This window comes from Tasmannia lanceolata, unplaced genomic scaffold (genome assembly GCF_043159265.1).
Source record: "Tasmannia lanceolata isolate RefF3 unplaced genomic scaffold, GAP_Taslan_0.1 ptg000015l, whole genome shotgun sequence".
NCBI lineage: Eukaryota > Viridiplantae > Streptophyta > Magnoliopsida > Canellales > Winteraceae > Tasmannia > Tasmannia lanceolata.
The window spans coordinates 19,195,748-19,218,130 of NW_027518692.1; the positions used below are offsets into that span (position 1 = coordinate 19,195,748).

The 22,383-nt window shown below is 39.2% G+C and overlaps 1 protein-coding gene across 2 annotated transcripts in view; it reads right to left on the reverse strand.

Moving 5' to 3' along the window:
* Nucleotides 1-152: 152 nt before the first annotated feature.
* The window catches only part of LOC143893094 (AT-rich interactive domain-containing protein 6-like), a 40,524-nt gene continuing 18,293 nt past the window's right edge, over nucleotides 153-22,383 (reverse strand). Inside the window, exons 6-12 of one of the 2 annotated variants that reach the window (XM_077398049.1) lie at nucleotides 8,519-8,620; nucleotides 8,331-8,382; nucleotides 8,127-8,202; nucleotides 7,614-7,710; nucleotides 7,465-7,515; nucleotides 639-731; nucleotides 153-552 (exon numbers count right to left, since the gene is read on the reverse strand). In XM_077398049.1, the coding sequence (XP_077254164.1) occupies nucleotides 448-552; nucleotides 639-731; nucleotides 7,465-7,515; nucleotides 7,614-7,710; nucleotides 8,127-8,202; nucleotides 8,331-8,382; nucleotides 8,519-8,620 (576 nt within the window). In that variant the 3' untranslated portion in view covers nucleotides 153-447. Of the gene's footprint in view, nucleotides 553-638; nucleotides 732-7,464; nucleotides 7,516-7,613; nucleotides 7,711-8,126; nucleotides 8,203-8,330; nucleotides 8,383-8,497; nucleotides 8,621-22,383 lie in introns of both variants that reach the window. The other variant, XM_077398048.1, reaches the window with a different exon arrangement.

Genomic DNA, 22,383 nt, shown 5'->3' on the forward strand with positions numbered 1-22,383 from the left:
GTCTCACACTATCTTTAAACAGATAGAACTACAGGGCCGCTGGTAGATTGAGCAACCCAAAGAGCCAAACTTCTTACATAAGCTATAAAACTTATCCAAGGAAATCTGGTGGCATTGTGAAACTGAAATAATGAATCATGAAACTGAAATAATGAAAAAAAAAAAAAGGTCTTTAACTTAAATTCAAGATATCATTTTCAAAAAAAAAAAAAAACATAAATTCAAGATATCTACATAGATAGACATGGAAGAATAGTTAGACTAAACCAATAAGTTTGTAGGGTGTACCAGTCAGAAATGGGTTGCATGTCAGTTAAAAGCCCTGAAATGTTTTGACACCGATTCAAATAACTACGATGTTTGGCTGAGGATTGTGTCTTGATTTCTTCTGCAGATTTTTTCCCCTTTCTCAAAAGAGATGGGTAAAGTCAGTTCTAGGCATGGGTCCTACAGATTTGGCTGCTCGAAAGGTGCACGTACAAACAACTGGCCATGCAGGGTAACCACTGCAGATGTCTGGTGTGGATCAATTCTTGAAGGCAAGTTGATAACCTGCAAAAAAAAAAAGGTATTACAATTAATGAATGCAAAACTTAAGAACTGATTAAATTTTAGAAAAACAAAATACAAAAATGGACCTTTCTGAAGGGGGTAACACCCCAAGGATTATCAGGCTGCTCCGGCTCACCAGATATAACCAAACGGCCTGCAGGGTCTGACTGAACACGCACCTGAATCCATCAAATAAAGTTACGTTAGATATTTGAGTACAATAATGGCTATTTTTCTTTAAAAGAACACCAATTGCATCCCTATATCAGTGCACACAGGCATGGCTATGACTATATCCCTGGATAGCCATCCTCGCAACTGGTATTCCCCTTCTGCTAATGGCCCGAAAGGAAGGATATTTGTGCAATGAGGGGAGGAGTCATGAAACTGCGAAAATTGGCGAGCTTTCACTTGTGTTCTAGGGTGGCAGTGGGTTTACGGTCATGCATGGAAGAAAGTTGGTATTAAAATCCTTATCTCCTCCGCACGCTCCTTGCATAATGGGAAACCGGCGACCATCCGGAGTCCGCTCTACCTCCTCTGCAATTGAAGGGGACCATCATAGCGCTCATATTCCAATTTTTAAGTGTCCTTCAAGTGTGTCGAATAACATGTATTAGGGTAGTTTAGTCATTACATGAAGTTTAGGCGTATTGTAGTCATTGTACATCTATTGCCCTATTTGGGGCCTATATATGCAGCGTATTCATGAGGAGCTCCCTAGTGGAGACTTTCCATGCTCCATTCCTGTGGAGACTTTCCATCCTCCTTTCCTCTTCTTCTTCCCCTCTCTTCTAACCCTAGCTCATTTCTAAGATGGTATCAAAGCAAAGATCCGTGGGAAAGAAAGAAGAAGAGATTATCCACCCTCAAGCCATTCTCTCCCTCTCCCGCACGCTACCCTCGCATTCTCTCTCTCTCTCTCTCTCTCTCTCTCTCTCTCTCTCTCTCTCTTACGCAAACGCAATTTTTTGGGTTTCCCGTGACTTCTAAAGCCTCTCCCCTCGAAAATCTCTCAAATCTTCAAGCTGATTTTTCCTTTTTGCCTTTTTTGTTCGGAAATCTCTACACAAATCTCTTAAAATCCCTCTCTTATTTCTCCTTGGTTAGCCGTAAACCCAAATTTCTCTCTTTGCTCATAATCTCTCCTTTTTTTTTGTGTGTAAACCCCACAGAATTCTCCTCTTCTTTGTTGCGAAGCCCTCGGCAAACCCATTTTTTGAGCTGCCGTAAATCCCAAAAAAAAAAAAAAAAACCTCAATCACGGCTTTGCCATAAGTCTCAACCATTTCTTATGGGTTTGGGTTTGCCGTAAACCCAGTTTTTGTTTTTGGTTTATTCCTTCTTCCTCATTATCCTAATCTCCACCCAAAACCCTTTTTGGCTTCCTAAACCTCCACTCCAACCCTTTATTTTCTCTTTTCTATATATTTTTTAGCTCGTTTGGCTCTCCACTCAAAACCCCCAATCTCAAATCAAAAGTCACTTATTTTCACTTTTCTTATATATATATATATATATATATATATATATATATATATATATATATATATATATATATATATATATATATATATATATATTGTCTTCTATGGCACCCCACGTGTTTGATGAAATGTCTCAGAGGGGATTTGGTGCCTTGAATGTCTTCTTTTCTTTGCAAGTTGAAGGTGTTAGGCCTTCAACTTGAGAGGGAGTGTTGTCTAGTGTTGTCATCTATTTCTTTCCATTGTTTTTGTCTTTTGTGTTGATGTAAAAGGCACACACCAAGTGTTTGATAAAATATCTAAGAGAGGTGTAGTGCCTTGTTTGTCCTCAGTCCTTTGACAAGAAACCTTTCTCTCTTATCACAAGTCTTGTGATAGATATGATCTACGTACAAATGAACATATATGGTAAGGAATCTTTCTTCTACTTCAAAGCGCACACAAGTGTTTGATGGAATGTCACAAAGAGGTGTTCTGCCTTGCTAGTCTTGTCTTCGTTGCAAGTTGAAGGTGTCTGACCTTCAACTTGAGGGGGAGTGCTATCATGTTGTTCTTTGTCGTCTTTTCTTTAGGGAGTATTGTCATCTTTGTTGTCCTCCTTAGGGAAAGCGTTGTGTTAGTATTGTTTCCTTGAGGGAGTGTTGTCTTGTTTTTCATGTCTCTTCGTGTTGTCCGGTTTTATGCATCGTATTGTCTTCATATTGTCCGCCTTGTCTTGTTGTCTCTGGACTCATGCAGTCTCACCAGAGAGGGAGTATTGTTGGTGATTATATTATTCGTCTCTGTGTTCTTGGCTTTATGCCTCTTTTCCAGGCGATGGTTTCCCCATCGTTGGTCGGCTCTCTTATTGGCGGCGACTTCGTTTTCCCGTCGGCCTCTCTCTTTTCCGGGCGATGGTTTCCCATCGTCGACTCTCTTATAGGCGATGGCTTCGTTTTCCCATCGACCTCTCTTTTCCGGGCGATGGTTGCCCTGTTGTTAGTTGGCTTTCTTACAGGCGACGGCTTTGTTTTTCCCGCCAACCTCTCTTTCCCCAAGACACCTGAGGATAAGCAGATTATGAACAACATTCCCTATGCTTAGGCTTTGGGAAGTCTTATGTATGTTATGTTGTGTACAAGACCAGATATCTGTCACTCTATCAGTGTGGTTAGCAAATATCAGTCGGACCTAGGACTAGAGCATTGGACAACAATTAAACATATTCTCAAGTATCTTAGGAGAATTAAACATTATTGTTTAGTTTACGGTGCAGACGAGTTAGTCGTTTCTGGTTTTCCATACGCAGACTTTCAGTTTAACGTTGATGACATGAAATCGATGGTATCCCCATCGTTGGTCGGCTCTTTTCAGACGACGATGTTCATGCCGTCGACCTTGTCTCTAGACGATGGTGCCCCTATCGTTGGTTAGTTATCTTCTCCTTCCTTTTCTTCCTATTTTTGGGCGACGATATTCATGTCGACGACCTTGTCCCCAGACGATGGTTTTCCCATTTTTGGTTGGTTATCATCTTTTCCCTTTCTTCTTCTCTTTAGGCGACGATTTCTCCGTCGACCTTATCTCCGATGGTTTCCCCATCGGTGGTTATCTTCTATTAGCGTAATGCTACTTAGTTGATCTTCCTACTCATGATGCTTCGCCATTGCTCATGTGTGCACCTTTAATGTGCCTATTTTGCTCGATGGATCGAATTATTTCCCTGCCGAGATGCATCGTTTGATCCTTTGTGGTTTGCAGATTTGTCAGGCTCTCATTCAGGGGGAGGCCATGTTCTGATCGCTCTCGCCGTAGTGCTGCTTCAGGGGGAGCTGTTCTTTTTTGTGGATGCTGATCTCGATAGGGGTGCAAATTGGGTTGGGCTCAACCCGATTTTGGCCTAGGTTGGGCTGGCATTTCCTCAGGTTAGGGTTGGTGGGATAGGGCCAACCCAAGTTAATTTCGGGTTGGGTTAGGGTTGAGGCCTTGGCAACCCGATCCGACCCGAACCCAACTGCTGTCCTCTAATTTTATTTTGATTTTCTATGGGTTATTGTATTTTTCTATTTGGCCCAAGGTGAACTTGAACCAACCCGACCCGATTTTGGTTAGATAGGTTGGGTTAGGGTTGAGAAATTTAGAGGCGGGTTGGGTTAGGGTTGACCATCCTCAACCCGAGGCTCAGGTTGGGTTGGGTTGGGTTGGGTTGGGATAGGGCTGAGGGAATGCTATCTCGGGTTGGGTTAGGGTTGGCCTCAACCCGAACCAACCCGACCCGACTTGCACCCCTAGATCTCGACGATTGTACTCTCATGGTGGCCGTTATCTTTTATTATGCTATCATTATGTATTCACCACATCAGTTTGAGGATGAGTGTTATACCAAGCTAGATGTGTCTATGAGATTATGTACTTTTTTTTATTTTGTAATTGATAGTTGTAGCTTCTTTGAAGCAAGCTGGAATTCCATAGTCTATACACTCCAGCTTGAGGGGGAGTGTTGAATAATATGTATTAGGATAGTTTGTAGTTCAGTCATTACATGTAGTTTAGGGGTATTGTAGTCATTGTACATTTATTGCCCTATTTGGGGCCTATATCTACAACGTATTCATAAGGAGCTGCCTAGTAGAGACTTTACATCCTCCATTCATCTTCTTCTTCCTCTCTCTTCTAACCCTAACTCATTTCTAAGAAGGTGTATTTAAGTCTCTTAAGTTATAGGAGACATACTAGCGTCTTTTCCCACCAACATCACTTAGGCTCTGCTCACCTGTTTTCTCGCTGCAGGAAAATAATAGAAAGGAAAGGAATCTGACGTGGCAAAATGGAAAAGAAAGGAAAAGAAACTGTCACGAGAAACCTGTTTTCTGGCTGTTCACTTGGTAAATAATACTTTTCTATTATTAGCGGATTTCGGCCGAAATTTCGTGATTTCAGCCGAAATTTCAGTTTCGGCCAAGTTCGAAATGGATGCCAAAACCGAAATTTAAAACCATGATTGGAAGTACTTAATTTGTTGGGAAGGACATGTGACAGGTGAAAAAATTTCAGCTTTAGAACTCCCACCGTCATGCCAACCATTATATTCGATAGGGACAAATCTTTTCAAGTGGGTTAGTATGATGGGGACCATCCAAGGGCCCATATTTTAATTTTTAAGTGTCATTTAGGTGCCTCAAGTCCCTTACAGTCGGCTCCCACCAATATCATTTGGTTTCTTTAGGATGTAGGCATTTAAAATTGGGCCCATATGTTTCTTACAAAAATCTTAAGTGATATGGTATTTAAGTAATCTATAATTATTAATCACATAAATTGTTAAGTGACCAAAGAGTCCCCATTGCAACATAAGAAAGTCGTCGTATTTATGGGACTTGAAGTGAGTTAGTTTTCGTGATGAGTTAGAATCATAGTTTTACGTGTAATATGGCGAGTCCATGTAATATGTAATAGTTTCATTTCAATGAGTCAGTAGTTTAAGTATAATAAGTCTTAATTAGACTAATAGTTGTTTTGCTGCTTTGCAACAAGGACTATCTCTCACAAACCATGCATACTCTCACAAGTGGGACCTAACTAAAGTTTTCAACACAATTCCTTGAAGGCGACATCAACGGCGATGACGAAGCCCCCTCTCCAGCCTTCATTGTCCCAGAAATCTGCTCAATAGAGACGCCATTCCCGGCAGATTCCGCATCCCTTTCCTGACCCACTGGCAACAATGGGCTTTCTCGTCATGCTCTTGCTCGCCAGCACCTATGAAAACCTCCCTGCCACCCCCAGGACCGGAATCATCCAACCGGCTCTGGAATTGGTCCCAAAATCCAGCACCATTTGTTCCATTGATCATACTCGTTTTCTTGATGAACCGACCGATTAAGGAGAATCCCCGAATACTCCAACAGCGCTGAACATGGTGTGTGGATGAAATTTCAGGCGGAAAAATGTATCTCGTATCTTCTCGAGCAACTACCGGCTCATGAATTCCTGTATGGGTCAGAATTACAACCATATGTTTCCATCCTCATAAGAATGGCCCTAATCTTAAACCGCCAGTCCTACAATGGAACTCCAACAAAGAAATTCCAGACATTCGCCCTAGAAATCAAAGGAAACTGTAAAACCAACCAGAAATATAATTCCAAAACGTCTAAAGACACCGACTCGAAGAATTTCCAACGGAAATTCACGGAACTTCCACAGAAACAAAAAGGAAAGAAGATCCTACCCCTGCAGCTCCATCAAAAACTTCCAAATCCGATGAGAGAATCCGCTTTTGAAAACGTCAACCCTAGCCTTGATCATTCTTTCGAGGTTAGAGAAACGAGAAAAGAATTTCAGAAAATCCTGAAATCCTGCCCTAGAAGTCGAGAACTGCATGCGATGCCCTGAGAGCTACCATTAATGGGGGACAGAATTTCAATGCCTCTCTCTCTCTCTCTCTCTCTCTCTCTCTCTCTCTCTCTCTCTCTCTCTCTCTCTCTCTCTCTCTCTCTCTCTGCTAATGGGACCTGACCTTTGTCTCTCTATCTTTACTTTATCATAGAGAGGGGAGAGAACTGATTGTGGGCTAAACAATGGTTAAAAGGTGAAAAGGTGGTGACTTTATCCTAGAACGGGGTGAATTTATCACCGCCCAAATATAGTATTGCATTTTATAAATCAGTGATTTGGATCAATAATTGACTTGATTTTTTTTTCTTTTGCAAACTTGGTCGAGAAAATGAAATCTAAAAATGGGAAGCCATGCAGTACTTTCCACTTGATCCATTTTGAATATTTTTCTCCAATTTGACATTGTAACACCAATTGCTTCTTTGAAATCCATTCCTCTTCCAATTAAATAACTAACATATCCGTCCAGGATACTGAAAGGATGGTTAAGTTCTTCCTCATCATTGTTAGTTCTTCTTAAACCAACCCACATATGGACTAAACCCACCTCTTAAAACATATATTCAATCAATATAAGTCCCAATCACAGGCAACTTCCCGTTCCCCTATCTCTAATAAACATTCATTCTCCCAGTGGTGGTTTTTTTTTTTTTTTTGAATGGCCATTCTCCCAGTGGTTCCTGCCCATTCTTTCATTGACTCATCAAAGAAAGATCAATGAAGTCAATTTTTGAAATTAGCAGAACTATCTCACAGTCAATTTCAAGTTTACACAATATGATGAAAATTTATAGCATTTTATCTTAAGAAAGTAAACAGGAAATATCTCCAGTCATGGTTGCTTAACAGTGGTACAGGTTGATGATGAATAATGCCTTAACTATTATTTCACTGAGCCTTACTCTTATCAAACATTTCGCGATGTTCATTAATAAAATATCATTACATACGGCTAAAATTTCATAAGCAAAACCAAGAATAAGACGAGCAGTTATACAATGTATAACAGGAAGAGTAAGAAGAGAGTGATAAAACACGTGCACTTTACCTCCTCCCGCAAAAGCCCAGGAACTAGAGCATAGACTTCAAAGCAGTCTTTCTGTAGACACGAGTTGATAGTACTTAAGTTAAAATTTGATAAGAAGAAATTAAGTAGGCATATTATCATCATCCATGCATTTGTATCAGAAAACTTACAGTTCTCCGCACATTAATCTTCACCCAGTCTGCAGAGGGTCCAATGTCTACAACCATTGTATCCGTTCTGACAGTGGAGAAACCGATTTGGCCATCACTACAAAGATGCAACCAAAACATTAAGCAACGAATTACTTTGGGACAGTGAATCAAGTGCACAGGATGATGGATGGGTTTCCTTTCAGATGAAGTGTTCGGAAATGAAAAAATATTCATTAAAATACCAGCGCACGATGTCCTTTTTATCCATAAGCCTTCAGGGAAATCCAATCTTTCACAAAGAAAAGATGCATGCAGAAAAAGGCCCAGGAAAGAGGTTTCTCAAAGATGCATGTCATACATGTAGTCAACTAGATCAAATTGAAATTAACCAATTCAGTGTGCTCAAGAAAAAGAATGATTACACAGAAGAAGACAGGACAGATCTTCATAACAAGAGATCATAAAGTATTTTGTTACCGAAGTACCGGAACAAAATACAAAGAGAAGCCAAAAACGTGTCAGGATCTTAACTGTGGCTTTCCTACTTTTGTGCGTGCAGCCTTGACAGCACGCTCCAGGCTGGAAGGCTTTTTCCGTTTAGGCACACCTAAGTCAATGATAAATTTAATAATAAGTAAGCAATACACTACATTTCAAAATAAAAATAAAAAAGGGTAACCAATACACTAATTGAATCAAGGAAGCTAATTATATTGAAGATACATGCATCCATACCCAAGCTTTTAAGTTGTTTCTCACGCTTTGGTAAGGAAACAGGGCTCTTATCCTACAAAGAGGGAGAGGGCTGTGAGATGAATATAATAAAAGAGAGACCACATGGTCACACAGTGCATAGGACAAAATGAATGTCTATTTTAACATTGATAATAACCTCCACAAACCTTAATAACTGGGTCACCAACCTCACCATTACCAAGAAGTCGCTGAGAGTGCCAGCCCTGCATTGCACGAGCTGCAGCATCCCTTCTGGCCCTGCCTGAGCCTGGAGTTTGATTTTCAGCCACCTGCAGAAAAGAAATTCATACAGAACATAGGCTAAAAAATAAATAGGTGATGCCGCCTTGTAGAGAATGGTAAGTTTTTGCAAAAAGTACGCAGAAAAGAAAAAAAAAAATACAATAACTAGAACAGTATCAACACCGTCCATAACTATCTCACAAATATCCCCGAGCATTTTAAAAAATCTCATGAAAAATCGAGATATTTTGAATAAAAGATAAAACCCTGTTTAAAATGCGATACCATAGACAAAATGCCTAAATAAAAAATAATGGTTTTAGCGCGAATTTACAACGATAAAATCACGACTTTTACAGATCCCTTATAAAACTTATTTCGAGTCTTATGTTTTTTTTTTTTTTTTTTGAATGGTAAATGAGAATTCATTAAAAGAAAAGAGACCAAGCAGGTCCCAAATAAAACAAGATTAAAGAGGGAACAAATTTTGGAGAAAAAATAGAAAACAAAGACGACTAAGGAGGAAGGAAATCAAATATCTCAATTCTCTCCTTGAAGACAGGCTCTCTAGCAAGCCTGTCAGCCTCTCCATTCGTTGACTGCTTAATGTGGTTGAAGGATATCGATGAAGCTCCAATTCTATCTTGAATCTCGTCAAAAAAGGCAGCAAATCTTTTTTTTCCTTTTTTTGAGAACTAAAAAGGCGGCAAATCTCCAAGCAGCAATAAGTGAATCTTTAAGCCACCTAATGACGTTTAGAGAGTTCCCTTCCACAACCACCTTATTATTATTAATTTTTTTGAATGGCTCCACAACCACCTTATTTAGATCTTAAATCTGGAGCATCTTAAATCCTTGATGAATGGCATGAACTTCTGCCTCATTAGCATCTGCTACACCAATTGGACCATTGGAACCCCAAATAACTACCCCTTCTTCATTCCTCAATAAGCCTGCAATACCCGGAAGGCCCAGGATTTCCCAAACTCGATCCATCAAAGTTTTATGTCTTATTTTATCGCCACTTTTGGTGGGTCAAAACTTATTTCGACTTTTACGAGTCGTCCATAAAAGTTTTATTGCTCAAAAGTCTGAGGTTGTCGCACTGCAACTTTTACTGGTCCCCTGAAGAAGAAGAGGAGGAAGTAGGAGAAGGAGGAGAAAAGTAGAGGAGGTATATTTTATTATTATTATTATTGAATTAGTTCGATTCATCCCTTTTTTTTCTTTGCTCTAGACCCTTTTTTCAGATGCTTGCAGACGAAGGCTTAGATCTTAACTTCTGACCTCCGGCTTTTTGCAAGTGTCCAGGAACTACAAGCAAATGAAGAACGGAAACCCCAGATTCCGCATAAGCAGAATAAACATCAGACTTTTGACCCACCAAAACCTGGATTTGCAGCAAATTTTCAGAAATCACAGAGCAAAAATATAGCAGAAATGTTTCTTAATATATCAGAAATTTTAAGATATCGCACTGCAAAAACCTAGCAGAAATTATCGTTCCCAATAACGATATTTGTGAATTGGGTAGTGATATATTCGCCCCTGAACCCTTCTGATTACTTGGGACACCCAGCAGCAGTGTAACGTGGCAATCAGTCCCAATGAATACTTCTGACATGAAGTACATCAGCCCCTCTGCAGTCATTGACACACTGTTGCTGGGTGGCCCAAGATATATCACTTCCCTAGTGAATTAGGTCCATACTACTGAAAAACATAATAAAAACAGAAATATTGCTGGAATATAAAGGAGAAGATAACAAGAAGCAGTACCAACCCTGTCCATATAGCAACTAGTAATAGAATATCACGAGCAAGACACCCGAGGAGGACAGCAAGTGCGCAGTAAGCAGCAGTCCCGGCCCTGCCATCTTCCTTGGGCATCATCAAATCATTTTCCTTGGAAATAAAAAGTAGAAAATAAACTTCAAAGTAGAAAATAAACCCTATTCAAGCCTTTTTCTACACACCCCACTTAAACCAACTTGACTCACTACCATATTCAATTAAACTCAACTCAATTCAACTCAACTAAGCCCTTGTCCCAAACTAATTGGGGTGGGCCAATGAATACTTTAGAAAATTTTCATGAAGAAGGTGAAAGGATCTACCCAGCTCAAATTGACTAGGTCTAATCCTAACACTAGTTGGGTTCGTCTACATGGATCATTTTCTGCCATTCTATCCTATCCAGGGTCATGTTCTCTGTTATGTTCCTAGCCGTCAAGTCTTTCCTCACTGTTTCTACCTAAGTTGTTTTCGGTCCACCCCTACCTCTTTTTACATCATCAACTTGGCACGAGTCAATTAAACATTTGCTAAAAATCTTCTAAAACAACTATGACCATGACTACAAAGTTTCAGTCCAAAATGACAAGGATTGGGCCCACTTCTAATGAAATCATCAGTAAGGTCCCTTTTTCAATTTATCTAGGCCACTTTCATGTTTGTGAGGTTTCGTATCTGATGGAGTGCACGTTTTTCATCAAGCTCCTCTAGCCAGAGAGAGTCTGCTCTTGATTTCAAACTGTCTGAATCCAACGACAAATCCCTCTTACCATTGAAAAAAAAAGAAACGACAAATCCCTCTTGATCCATCCTTGCAGTCATATTAATGTCCTCGATCTCAAAATTAATCTTGATATCCATCTAGGACACACTTCGCTTTACATCAAAGCCACTTCTAATGTCATCATCCGTATGGCCCCCTTTTTAATTTTCTTGTTGTGAGGATCTTGGTTACTTTCATGTTTTTGAGGTTCGTATCTGATGGAACGCACAATTTTCATCAATCTCCAATAGCAAGGGAGACTGCCCTAGAATTCAAACTATCCGAATCCAATGAAAAATCCATCATTGATCAATCCTTGAAATCAGATTGATGTCCCCAATCTCAATATTGATCTTGATATCCATCTAGGACACACTTCGCTTTACATCCTGATTATGATCTCGATGAGCAAGAACTCTATCTTGATTGAGGTCTTTTCCAATGTAGCATCCTGTATGAGAACGAAATAAAATATTCTCCATCCGCGCCATAAACATAATAAATTAGATCTCCCAAAAGTCTTGAGAAGTTCCTTATAACACCCCCCACACCTTCTCTTCTTTTCTTTTCTTTTTTCTTTTTTTTCTTTTTTATTTTTGAAATGGTCCCTATAACCCCATTTCTCCATAGATTTTTGCAAATAGTGGGTCATTACCATTCTCCAAAAAAATAGTGGGTCATCAAAATAAGATAGTCTTCCCCTACTTTAATCTCTCTTTCCTAATTCATTGGTCAATCCAATTGAATACAATGGTGTTATCCACAATAGTTCCTCCCAATGAACAACTTATGTCAGGGTGGAACCAGGTTCATCAGTTGGTGGTTGAGTATTCATGCTATTCAGCATGCAATTGACTATTTGATATTGTTAACTTACCAAAGCTTAACCTGTTGGAGAAAGGCGTTATTTATTTTTTATGCTTTAACACTCCCCCACACATGTGGCCCACTTGGCAAACACGTGGCACACGTGGTCCCACTTTGGGCCGATCATCACATGTGGATTTTTGCTTTCCAGGAGGTTTGAACTCGAGACCTTTGGCTCTGATACGATGTTACCTTACCAACTTCTCCAAAAGCTTAAGTTGTTGGAGAAAGGAGTTATTTATCTTTTATACTATAACAGATATTACATTGATTCCTTTTGGATTTTATCCGGATTAACGCATTGAGTATTGGTGGCTGGAGTGGAGATTGGATAAGAGGACGTGAAGCTAACAGACACAACAGTGTTACATTGCCCAAGTCTACTAACTGTGATGGCAAAAATTTCCACTATGTTGGAAATTGTGATTCGTGGCGTGGAGGTTTCGATCAGTTTCCTGACAAAATTGTAGAAATTCTTCTCTCTTGGATGGTTCTGCTAATTTGCATCTTCAATTGCCTGTGAGGACTCACCTTGGTGAGATCCAAAACTTCTTCCGAGACCATCCACACAACCCCACAAAAAGCAGACTTCAAGGTTCTGATACAAATTTGATGTACCTTGTAGGGAAGATAAATTTAAAAATTGAGCGTAGCTCCGTAGAGAACGAAAATTCCTAGCAAAACATTTGGAAAAGAGAAAGAATAAAAAAAATACAACAAGACGATTGCATCATTAAAAGAAATAATAATAGTAGACATAATGCATGAAAATATAGGTGAAAATAACTAGAGCAGAAGCAAACAAGTTCATGTAGCAACTAGAAGAAGGGGCGGCCCAGTGCATGAGGCTCCCGCCATTGCGGGGTCTGGGGAGGGTTAGATGTACGCAGCATTACCCCTACTTAGGGGTGTAAATGGATCGAATTCGAATCGGATAGTGCTATATCCGAATTCGAGTTCGATTACAATATTCAATATTCGTATCCGTATCCGAATCCGACGGATAATTATTATTCGTCACCGAATTCACATCCGACGGATATTATTCGAATTCGGATATTATCCGTATCCGTTTATCCGGATTCAAATCATATCTGAATATCCAAATTCGAATAAATCATATCCGAATGTCCGAATTCGTATCCGAATTCGATTCATGTCTGTAACTTTAAATTAACTGGTTAAATATCCAAAATTATCTAATTGAAGTTGAATTCGAATGTGAATATCCGCATCCCTAACCGGATATCCGAGTTTGCATGCGAATCCGGATATACGAATTCGGATATATGGATACGGATGCGGATACGGATATTCGGGATAAACGGATGTACTTGTCGGATTCGGATGTTAAACGGATCGGATGCACCATTTACCAGATTCGGATCGTTAAGAACAGGATATCTCCTAAACGGACTCGGATAATATCCGCTTGAAGCGGATTCGGATAATATTCGCTTTAAACGGATTCGGATGCCGACGGTAATCGAATTTTCGAGTATCCATTTACACCCCTACCCCTGCTTTGCAGAGAGGCTGTTTCCGTGACTCGAACTCGTGACCACCAGGTCACAATGGAGCAACCTTACCGTTGCGCCAAGGCTCGCCCTCTAGAAGAAATGTAGCAACTAGAAGAAGTGAGTAGAAAATATAACTTCAAAAAAGCTTTGAATTATTCCCAATATTCCCATAGCTCTAAAAAATCGTCCACACAGCATTATATAAACAGACTATACTCAATAAACTCATCCCCAAAGTAAGACTCTTAATAAACCTAATACCATCTATAAAATCCAAGACAATTATCATCTTGTAATCTCAATCATAGAAAACACAAAAAAAAAAATCAATTTCCTAGACTAGAAGACTCCTAAATACAATTATAACACAAAAAATTTCAAAAATGGAAAAAATTGAAAACAAAAATATTGTTCGCATATCTCTAGAACCCACTTAAAATCAACCTCAACTCAATCCTAATTCCATTAAAAATTCACTATTAACCTTGTAAAATAACCATGGCCATTACAAAAATAAAGGCAAAGAGGTATGGATAGGACCCAGTTATAATGACATCATCTACACTCCCAATGGATCCCCCTTTATCAATATTGGTCCCCTTCCATATTTGTGATATTCTGTATTATGAAGGGGGACCCACGATCTTCATCAACACACAATCCTCCAGGATGCGTGAGTACTCAACCGTACATCACCCCCAAGTACCAACTCCAGTTAAACATTAAGCAGAGGAAGTGTCAGATGCTCATACAAATCCAAATAGTATCCAAAGGCCCTGTTAGGCCACTGATGCTAGGGGTGGACATGGTTCGGGTCCAACCTGAAGAAGACAATCCTCATGGAAGCGTGAGTACTTGACCGAACATCACCCCCAAGTCCCAACTCCAGTTAAACATTAAGCAGAGGAAGTGCCAGAAGCTCATAAAAATTGAAATAGTATCCAAAGGCCTTGTTAGGCCACTGCCGCTAGGGGTGGACATGGTTCGGGTCCAACCTAAAGAACCAATCCGGCCTCTTTGGTTCGGTTTGGTTCGGTTCTGGGTCCAAAATTTTGGAACCATCGGTTTTCGGTTCGGTTCTAGGTCTTGGTACCCCGAACAGAACCGAACATTTGCGGGCAATTAAGAGATTTCATAAGCACTTTTAGTAAGGAGGCGATCATGGTCATAAAAAAGAAAGGAATGAGGTGAAGGGTAGAAATAGAATGGGGATGTAGGGGGTTTTTTGGTCTATTCTAAGGTTTATAGTTGGGAGGGTTCATCCGAAGCGTCCAAGAGGAGATAATGTGTGGCTTAGATTGAGAGGAGAGTTAGACCTAATGTATAAACCAAGTTACAAGGAACGGATGAAGGGGGGTCTCTTTTCTCCTTGTTTTAGGGTTCGGTGGGAGAAGAGAGCATGGATAGAGGAAGAAGAGGAGAAGAGCAGGACCGACAACCTTCCTCTGGCGTTCACCCGCCACGGACACCAACACCCCGATTTCTCCGCCTCTTAGACCTGCGAAAAGGAGAGAAGGGACGAAATGGGTTTAGGGTTTGCAGAGAGGAAGATCTGCTAGGGTTAGGGAGTTCGAAAAAAAAAAAAGGTTTGAGAGCTTTAGCATTTCAACCTTCTACGGTTTCTATGGGCTGCAAAATCTGAGAGAAAGAGAGGGGCTTCATCTTCTAGGGTTGGTAAAAGTGAAAAGAAGAAGAAGAGAGGTCTGGAAGATTTTAATTCTTTACTTTTCTATGGTTTGTGGAGAAGATGCACCAGTGAGGGTGTGGGTTTTTTTTGTTTTTTTTTTTAGGGTTTCAAGGTTGGAGAAGAGAGGAAGAACAGCATTTTCGGCCATATACCTCCATAGCCGGCTACCATCACAAGTTATCGCCACCACCTCACGCCGCCGGCAACAACCATTCTCGGGCCTAAACCATTTTTCAGGTTTGAAAACAGTTAACTTCTCTGTGGTTGTGTATGCCTCTAAAATCAGTGGTTGTATATGATCTATGGCTATATATGCCTATAAAATTTGTTCTTCATTAAGGTTTATTTCCTTTTCTGTGGTATGATCAGCGCTAGCTGCAATAGGGTTTTGATTTTTCGAGTTTCCATATCTTCATCTATCTTGATCTCTTGATCTTTTTTTTGAATTGCAAAGAAATATCAGCTGCCTTTTCTTACTCCTTGCCATACATTTTGCAAATACCTTAATGGATAGAATACGTTTGGACCAGCTCTGTGGATGAGGTTTTTGTGTTGAACTTTTAACTCTAAAACTAAAGCTTGCTAAGCATGTCACTGTGTTTTTAGTCATTGGCCATGCTCAGTTCAACCAAGGTCACCCATTAATCCTATTCCCAAACAAGAATTACACTAGATTTCGTCTTAATTGTGCTTGGGAATACATGAATTAGTGGATCAGATGGATCAGTTCCTTATTTGGGATGTCGTTTCATTCATGTCTGACTTTTACTGGGTTACCAAATTTCCTCAAATACAAACTAAACTTCTTCTCCAATTATCTAATGCCGTAGTGAGCTTTAATGTAAACATAATAGGAATGGAAATTCATAAAGTTATCTCCTACTCTTCTCAATTTATCATCGTCATCTTTATTAATTACATATTTATATGGTTAGATGTCAAGTATGGGAGAACTTGCTGGAGGTTGAAGTCCTATTCAAGAAGTCACCTCTCAACCTAAAGTAAAGGTATTGCCAACTAAAAATAAGTCTTTTACATATGGGGTGTGGGAACATTTTACTAAAGTCCCAAATCCGAAAGGAGAGAAAGCTGAAAAGGCAACATGCAATTATTACAATACTGCTTATGCTTGTAATAATATGTATGGGACTAGTACATTATGGAAGCATTTTAAAAAATGCCATAACTATCTCAATTTTCAAGACAAGAGGCAAAAACTCATTTCCTCATATCAATCGGTGACATAAGGAGGAGATGGTAATCTTATGGCATGGAAATTTGACCAAAAGTTGTGTAGGAATGCAATTACTAAGATGATTATAAATGATGAATTGCTTCAAGTACGTGGAGCGAGAGCGTTTTCGGTATTTTTGTAGTGTCGTGCAACCTAGATTTAAGTCGGTTGGCCGTCATACAGTGGCTAGAGATTTTTTAGCATTGTATGCAAGTGAGAAAAAAATTAAAGGACTTGTTGAATAAAACAGACCAAAGAATTTCCATCACAACAGATGCGTGGACTTCTTTACAAAACATTTCTTACATATGCCTTACAGCTAATTTTATTAATCATGATTGGAAATTGTGTAACAGATTAATAAACTTTTATGTGATTTCTAGTCATAAGGGTGAGGCAATTGGACAAGTTGTCGAGTCATGCATGATTCAATAGGGTGTAAAAAAGGTGTGAATAATTACAGTAGATAATACAAGTTCAAATGATACAGTTGTTGCATACTTAAAGAAAAAAATTCCAAGAGAAATGGTTTTATTTTAAATTGTGAGTTTTTTCACATGAGGTGATGTGCGCTAATATTAAATTTAATTGTTAAAGATGGGATAAGTTAAGTCATCAATTTGATTTATTGAATTTGTGCGTCTGTAAGGTACATTAGGAGTTCTCCAACAAGAGCACAAAGATTTGTCTTATGTGGAGAAAGAGAAAATCACATATAAGAGTTATCTTTGCCTAGATGTCCCAACTAGATGGAACTCTACTTATCATATGTTAAAAATTGTATTGAACTTTCAAAAAGCTTTTGAACGGTTTGAAGAGAAAGATACATTTTTTGTGACAGAGATCTCCTAATGATGTTAATTGGGATAATGCTCGAGTGTTGGCTCAATTTTTGAAAACTTCCTATTAGGCTACTCTATATTTATTTGTATCTTTGTATGTTACCTCTAACTCATACTTTCATGAAGTTTTCAAAATTGAACGTCTTTTATGTGAGTCGTCAAAAAATAGAAAGGCTTATTTGAGCATTATAGCTTTGAAAATGGAGGGAAAATTTTGACAAGTATTGGAGGAACATAGATAAAGTTAACATGATGTTATTGCTTGTTGTGGTGTTGGATCCTTGTTTTAAATTGAAGTGCGTTAGATTTTGTTACTCTAAACTTTATACTTCGCAGAAGGTTAATACACTCACTACTAGAGTAAATTGAACATTACATCGTCTCTTTGTGCATTATCAAATCACTTTCCTCACCGCCCTTAGTACAGTTCATAATTTAAATGAGATGGAGGTTGATAAGCAAGAACAATAAGCTTGTAAGCAAAATATAGAGCTTGTTGACTCGGAGTTTGTTGCATTCTTAGAAGAAGAGGATTGTGTAGATGGTAAGTCTAGGGTGGATAGGAACTAGAGGAAGGTTGTAAAAAGCAAGACCCGAAATTTGAAGTATTGGGTTGCTAGAAAGTGAATTGTTAGGGTTGGACATGGTTCGGGTTGGTTCGGTTCTGGTGTATCCCCACAACCGAACCAATCCTTATCTGTTCCCAATATTGGGAACCAGAACCAGAATCATGGAACCGAACCAACCTGATCTCGGGTTGGTTTGGGGTTTACCTAACTTATTTATTTATTTTTTATTTTTTCCTGAATATTATTTCTAATAGCAACAGAAGATGTCCAAAAGTATGGATACCACAAAAGGATATAACATCCCAAGCCATCAAAAATTTCCACCAACCCAATAATTCAAATTTTACGTCTTCCTTTTCACAGTCTTCCTCTAAGTACATATCCACCTCAAACTTACCATCCCCACTCTCATCTTCTTCTAAGAATGCAGCAAACTCCGAGTCAACAAGCTCTATATTTTTCTTACAAGCTTCTTCATCTTGCTTATCAACCTCCCTCTCATTTAAATTTTGAATTGTACTAGGGGAGGTGAGGAAAGTGATTGGTAATGCACAAAGAGATGATGCAATGCTCCATTTACTCTAGTAAGGAGTGTACTAACATTTTCCGAAGTATAAAGTTTAGAGTTACAAAATCTAACGCACTTTAATTTAAAACGAGAATCAAACACCACAACAAGCAATAACATCATATTAGCTTTATCTATGTTCCTCCAATACTTGTCAAATTTTTCCTTCATTTTCAAAGCCATAATGCTCAAATAAGCATCTTCACTTTTTGACCACTAATACAACAGACATTCAATTTTAAAAACTACATAAAAGTATGAGTTAGAGGTAAAATACAAAGATCCAAATAAGCGTAGAGTAGCCTCATAGAAAGTTTTCAAAAATTAAGTCAACACTAGAGCATTATCCTAATCAACATCATTAGGACACCCATCCTTCAACTCTGTCACAAAAAGTGCATCTTTCTCTTCAAACTGTTCAAAAGCTTTTTGAAACTTCAATACAATTTCGAACGTATGATAAGTAAAGTTCCATCTAGTTAGGAGATCTGAGCAAAGAGAAACTCTTATAAGTGATTCTCTGTTCCTCCACACAAGACTTAAATCTTGGTGCTCTTGTTGGAGAACTCTTAACGTACCTCACAGCCCTACGAATTCGAGAAATTAAATTAATGACCTCACTTATCCCATCTTTAACAATTAAATTTAATATATGCGCACACCACCTCATGTGAAAAAACTCACCATCTAAAATGAAATCATTCCTCTTAGAATTTTTTTTCTTACGTATGCAACAACTATATTATTTGAACTTTGCTTTATCTATTGTAACTGTGCACACCTTTTCTATACCCCATTGAATCATGCATGACTCGACAGCTAGTCTAATTGCCTCAACCTTATAACTAGAAATCACACAAAAGTTTATTATTCTTTTATGACATTTCCAATCATAATCAATAAAATAGGTTGTAAGGCACATGTAGAAAAGGTTTTGTAAAGAAGTTCATGCATCTATTGTGATGGAAATTCTTTGGTCTGTTTTATCCAACAAGTCCTTCAATTTTTTTCCTCACTTGCATACAATGTCAAACAATATCTAGCCACTGTATGACTACCAACCAACTTAAATCTAAGTTTAATGACACTACAAAAATAGCGAAAACACTCTCGCTCCACAAACTAGAAAGGCAATTCATCAATTATAATAATCCTAGTAAATGCATCCTTACACAACTCTTGGTTAAATTTTCATGTCACAAGGCTACTATCTCCTCCTTGTTTCATTGATTGATATGAGGAAAAGAGCTTTTCCCACTGGTCTTGAAAATTAGGATAGATTGGACATTTTTTTAAATGCTTCCATAATGTAGTAGTCCCATACGTAATATTACAAGCATAAGCAGTTTTGCAATAATAGCATGTTGCCTTTTCAACTTTCCCCCCTCTCGGATGTGAGCTTTAGTAAAATGCTCCCACACCCAAGATGCAAAAGAAATTTTTTTAGTTGGGCATACCTTTGCTTTAGATTGAGATTTGACTTCTTCTTGAATAGAACTTAAACCTCCAGGAGGTTCGGCATTAATATTGTTGGTGTCTCCCATACTTGACATCTAACCAGATAAATATGCAATTAATAAAGATGAAGATGATAAATTGAGAGACAAATTTACAAATTTCCATTCCTATTATGTTTACATTAAAGCTCACTGCGACATTAGATAATTGGACAAAAAGTTTGGTTGGCATTTGAGGAAATTTGGTGACCCAGTAAAATTAATGAAACGACATCCCCAAATAAGTAAGTGATCTATCTGATCCACTAATTCATGTATTCCCAAGCACAATCAAGACAAAATCTAGTGCAATTCATATTTAGGAATAGGATTAATGAGTGACCTTGGTTGAACCGAGCACGGCTAATGACTAAAAACACAGTGGCATGTTTAGCAAGCCTTAGTTTTAGAGTTGAAAAATTCAGCACAAAAACTTCATACACATAGCTGGTCGAAACGTATTCAATCCATTCATACACAACCATAGAACATACACAACCACGATCAAGCACAACCACAGATTTTAAAGGCATACACAACATCAGAGAAGTTAAACGTATGCAAACCTGAAAAATGGTTGAGGCCCGAGAATGGTAGTTGCGGACAGCGTGAGGTGGTGGCGATAACCGAAGATGGTATGATTTGTGCTAGCTTCCATAGGGTTTTGATTTTTCAGGTTTCCATATTTTCATCTATCTTGATCTCTTGACCTTTTTTTCGAATTGAAAAGAAATATCAGTTCTCTTTTCTTACTCCCTGCCATACGAAGACGAGAAGCTCACAACTACACCAGAAACAAATGAAAATATACTGAGAAAATCAAAGAATGGATAGGTCTCAACAACCCGACGCTAGCTAAGATAATTGGAGCCGTCATGGCGCTCCGAAGTCATCTGAGGAAATGACTGCTTGACAGAGGGAGAGTAGACAGTCGGAGTATAGCCCGAAGAGGGAGCCGATGGGAGAGTAGTAACATTGTCAACATGCGAGGGGCTTGCAGGAGGATCCGAACTCCGAAGTAACAGGAGGATCCATAGGAAGACAAGAAGCTCGCAACTACACCAAAAACAAATGAAAATATACTGAGAGAATCAAAGAATAGATGCCGATATGATGCCACGGCTCCGATAAAGATGAAGACTATGAAGAGTCATAGCACGAGAACAAAGAGGGTGCCCAAAAAGGGAAAAAGGGATGCTCGGGCATCAAGAAGAATGACACGGAGCCACGGGAATGAGAGGAGAAAAAGGCAAAAGAGATTTATGCCATAGAAAAGAGAGACAAAAAAAGAAGATTTAAGGGCTTCAAAAGGGAAGCGGTGGTGGGAGTTGTGAGAGAGAGAGAGAGAGAGAGAGAGAGGCGTTGGAGAAGGGAGGGGCAAGACAGAGGCGTTGTTGTGTGTGTGTGTGTGTGTGTGTGTGGGGGGGGGAGGGAGGCTAGGGGAGAGGAGAGAGAAGGTGTGGAGGAAGAAGAAGATGGATCTCCTATGAAGGTCCCTAGGGCGCACAAACCCTAGAGCTCTGATACCATGTTGAGAGGAAAAGGAATGAGAGAAGAGAATGAGTTGTGGCTCTCTTCCCCTCACTCAAGTATTTATATAAAGAGAGAAAAACATACAATGACCACTATGCCCTTATGGCAATACACATACTTCCAAGTTCCAACAATCAATAATAGAAAGCATTCGTACTTGTACTTCATCAACTTTATCCATATGGCAACCCTTCGCTTTACTAGCATGCTAAAGGGAAGAAATGTTTTTTGTGAAAAATTTCGCAAGCTTCTTTCCAGATTCGGTCAATGAAATTTCTGCAAGCTTCTTGTGGCTCCTCTAATTGTGGAATCTGTAGTGGGGCGACATACAAGCAGGCAAATCCCCAACCATCACAATTATCTTGCACCTCGGAAACTTTGTTCATAGGGCAACCCTACGCTTTACCAGCTTGGTTAAGGGAGGAAATGCTTTTTGGTGAAAAATTTTGCAAGCTTCTTTCCAGACTTGCAAGCTTCTTGCGGCTCCTCTAATTGAGGAATCTGTAGTGGGGTGATATACAAGCATGCAAATCCCCAACCATCACACATGGTAATTGCATGAGGAATTCTAAGAACACAAGATCTTCAAATTCTAAACATTTCTCGAAAAACCAAGAAACAAAACTCTAATCGGGAAAAAAACAGAGATGATCAATAAGTACAGGTCTGAGAATTGTTGTTGGTGGTGGTGGGGTGAGAAGCTGGTCATAGAGAGGGAGGAAGGGAGTACAGGAGCGAGGGTTGAGTGCCATGTACTGCAGAGTTGGGTATATGTTTGAGAGTTTGTGGTGAGAAAATTTAGGGAGTAGAATGTCAACAGAGATGATCAACAAGTATAGGTCTGAGAATGGTTGTTGGTGTTGGTGGGGGCGAAAAGATGATCATAGAGAGGGAGGAAGGGAGTAGAGGAGGAATGGTTGAGTGCCAAGTACCGCAG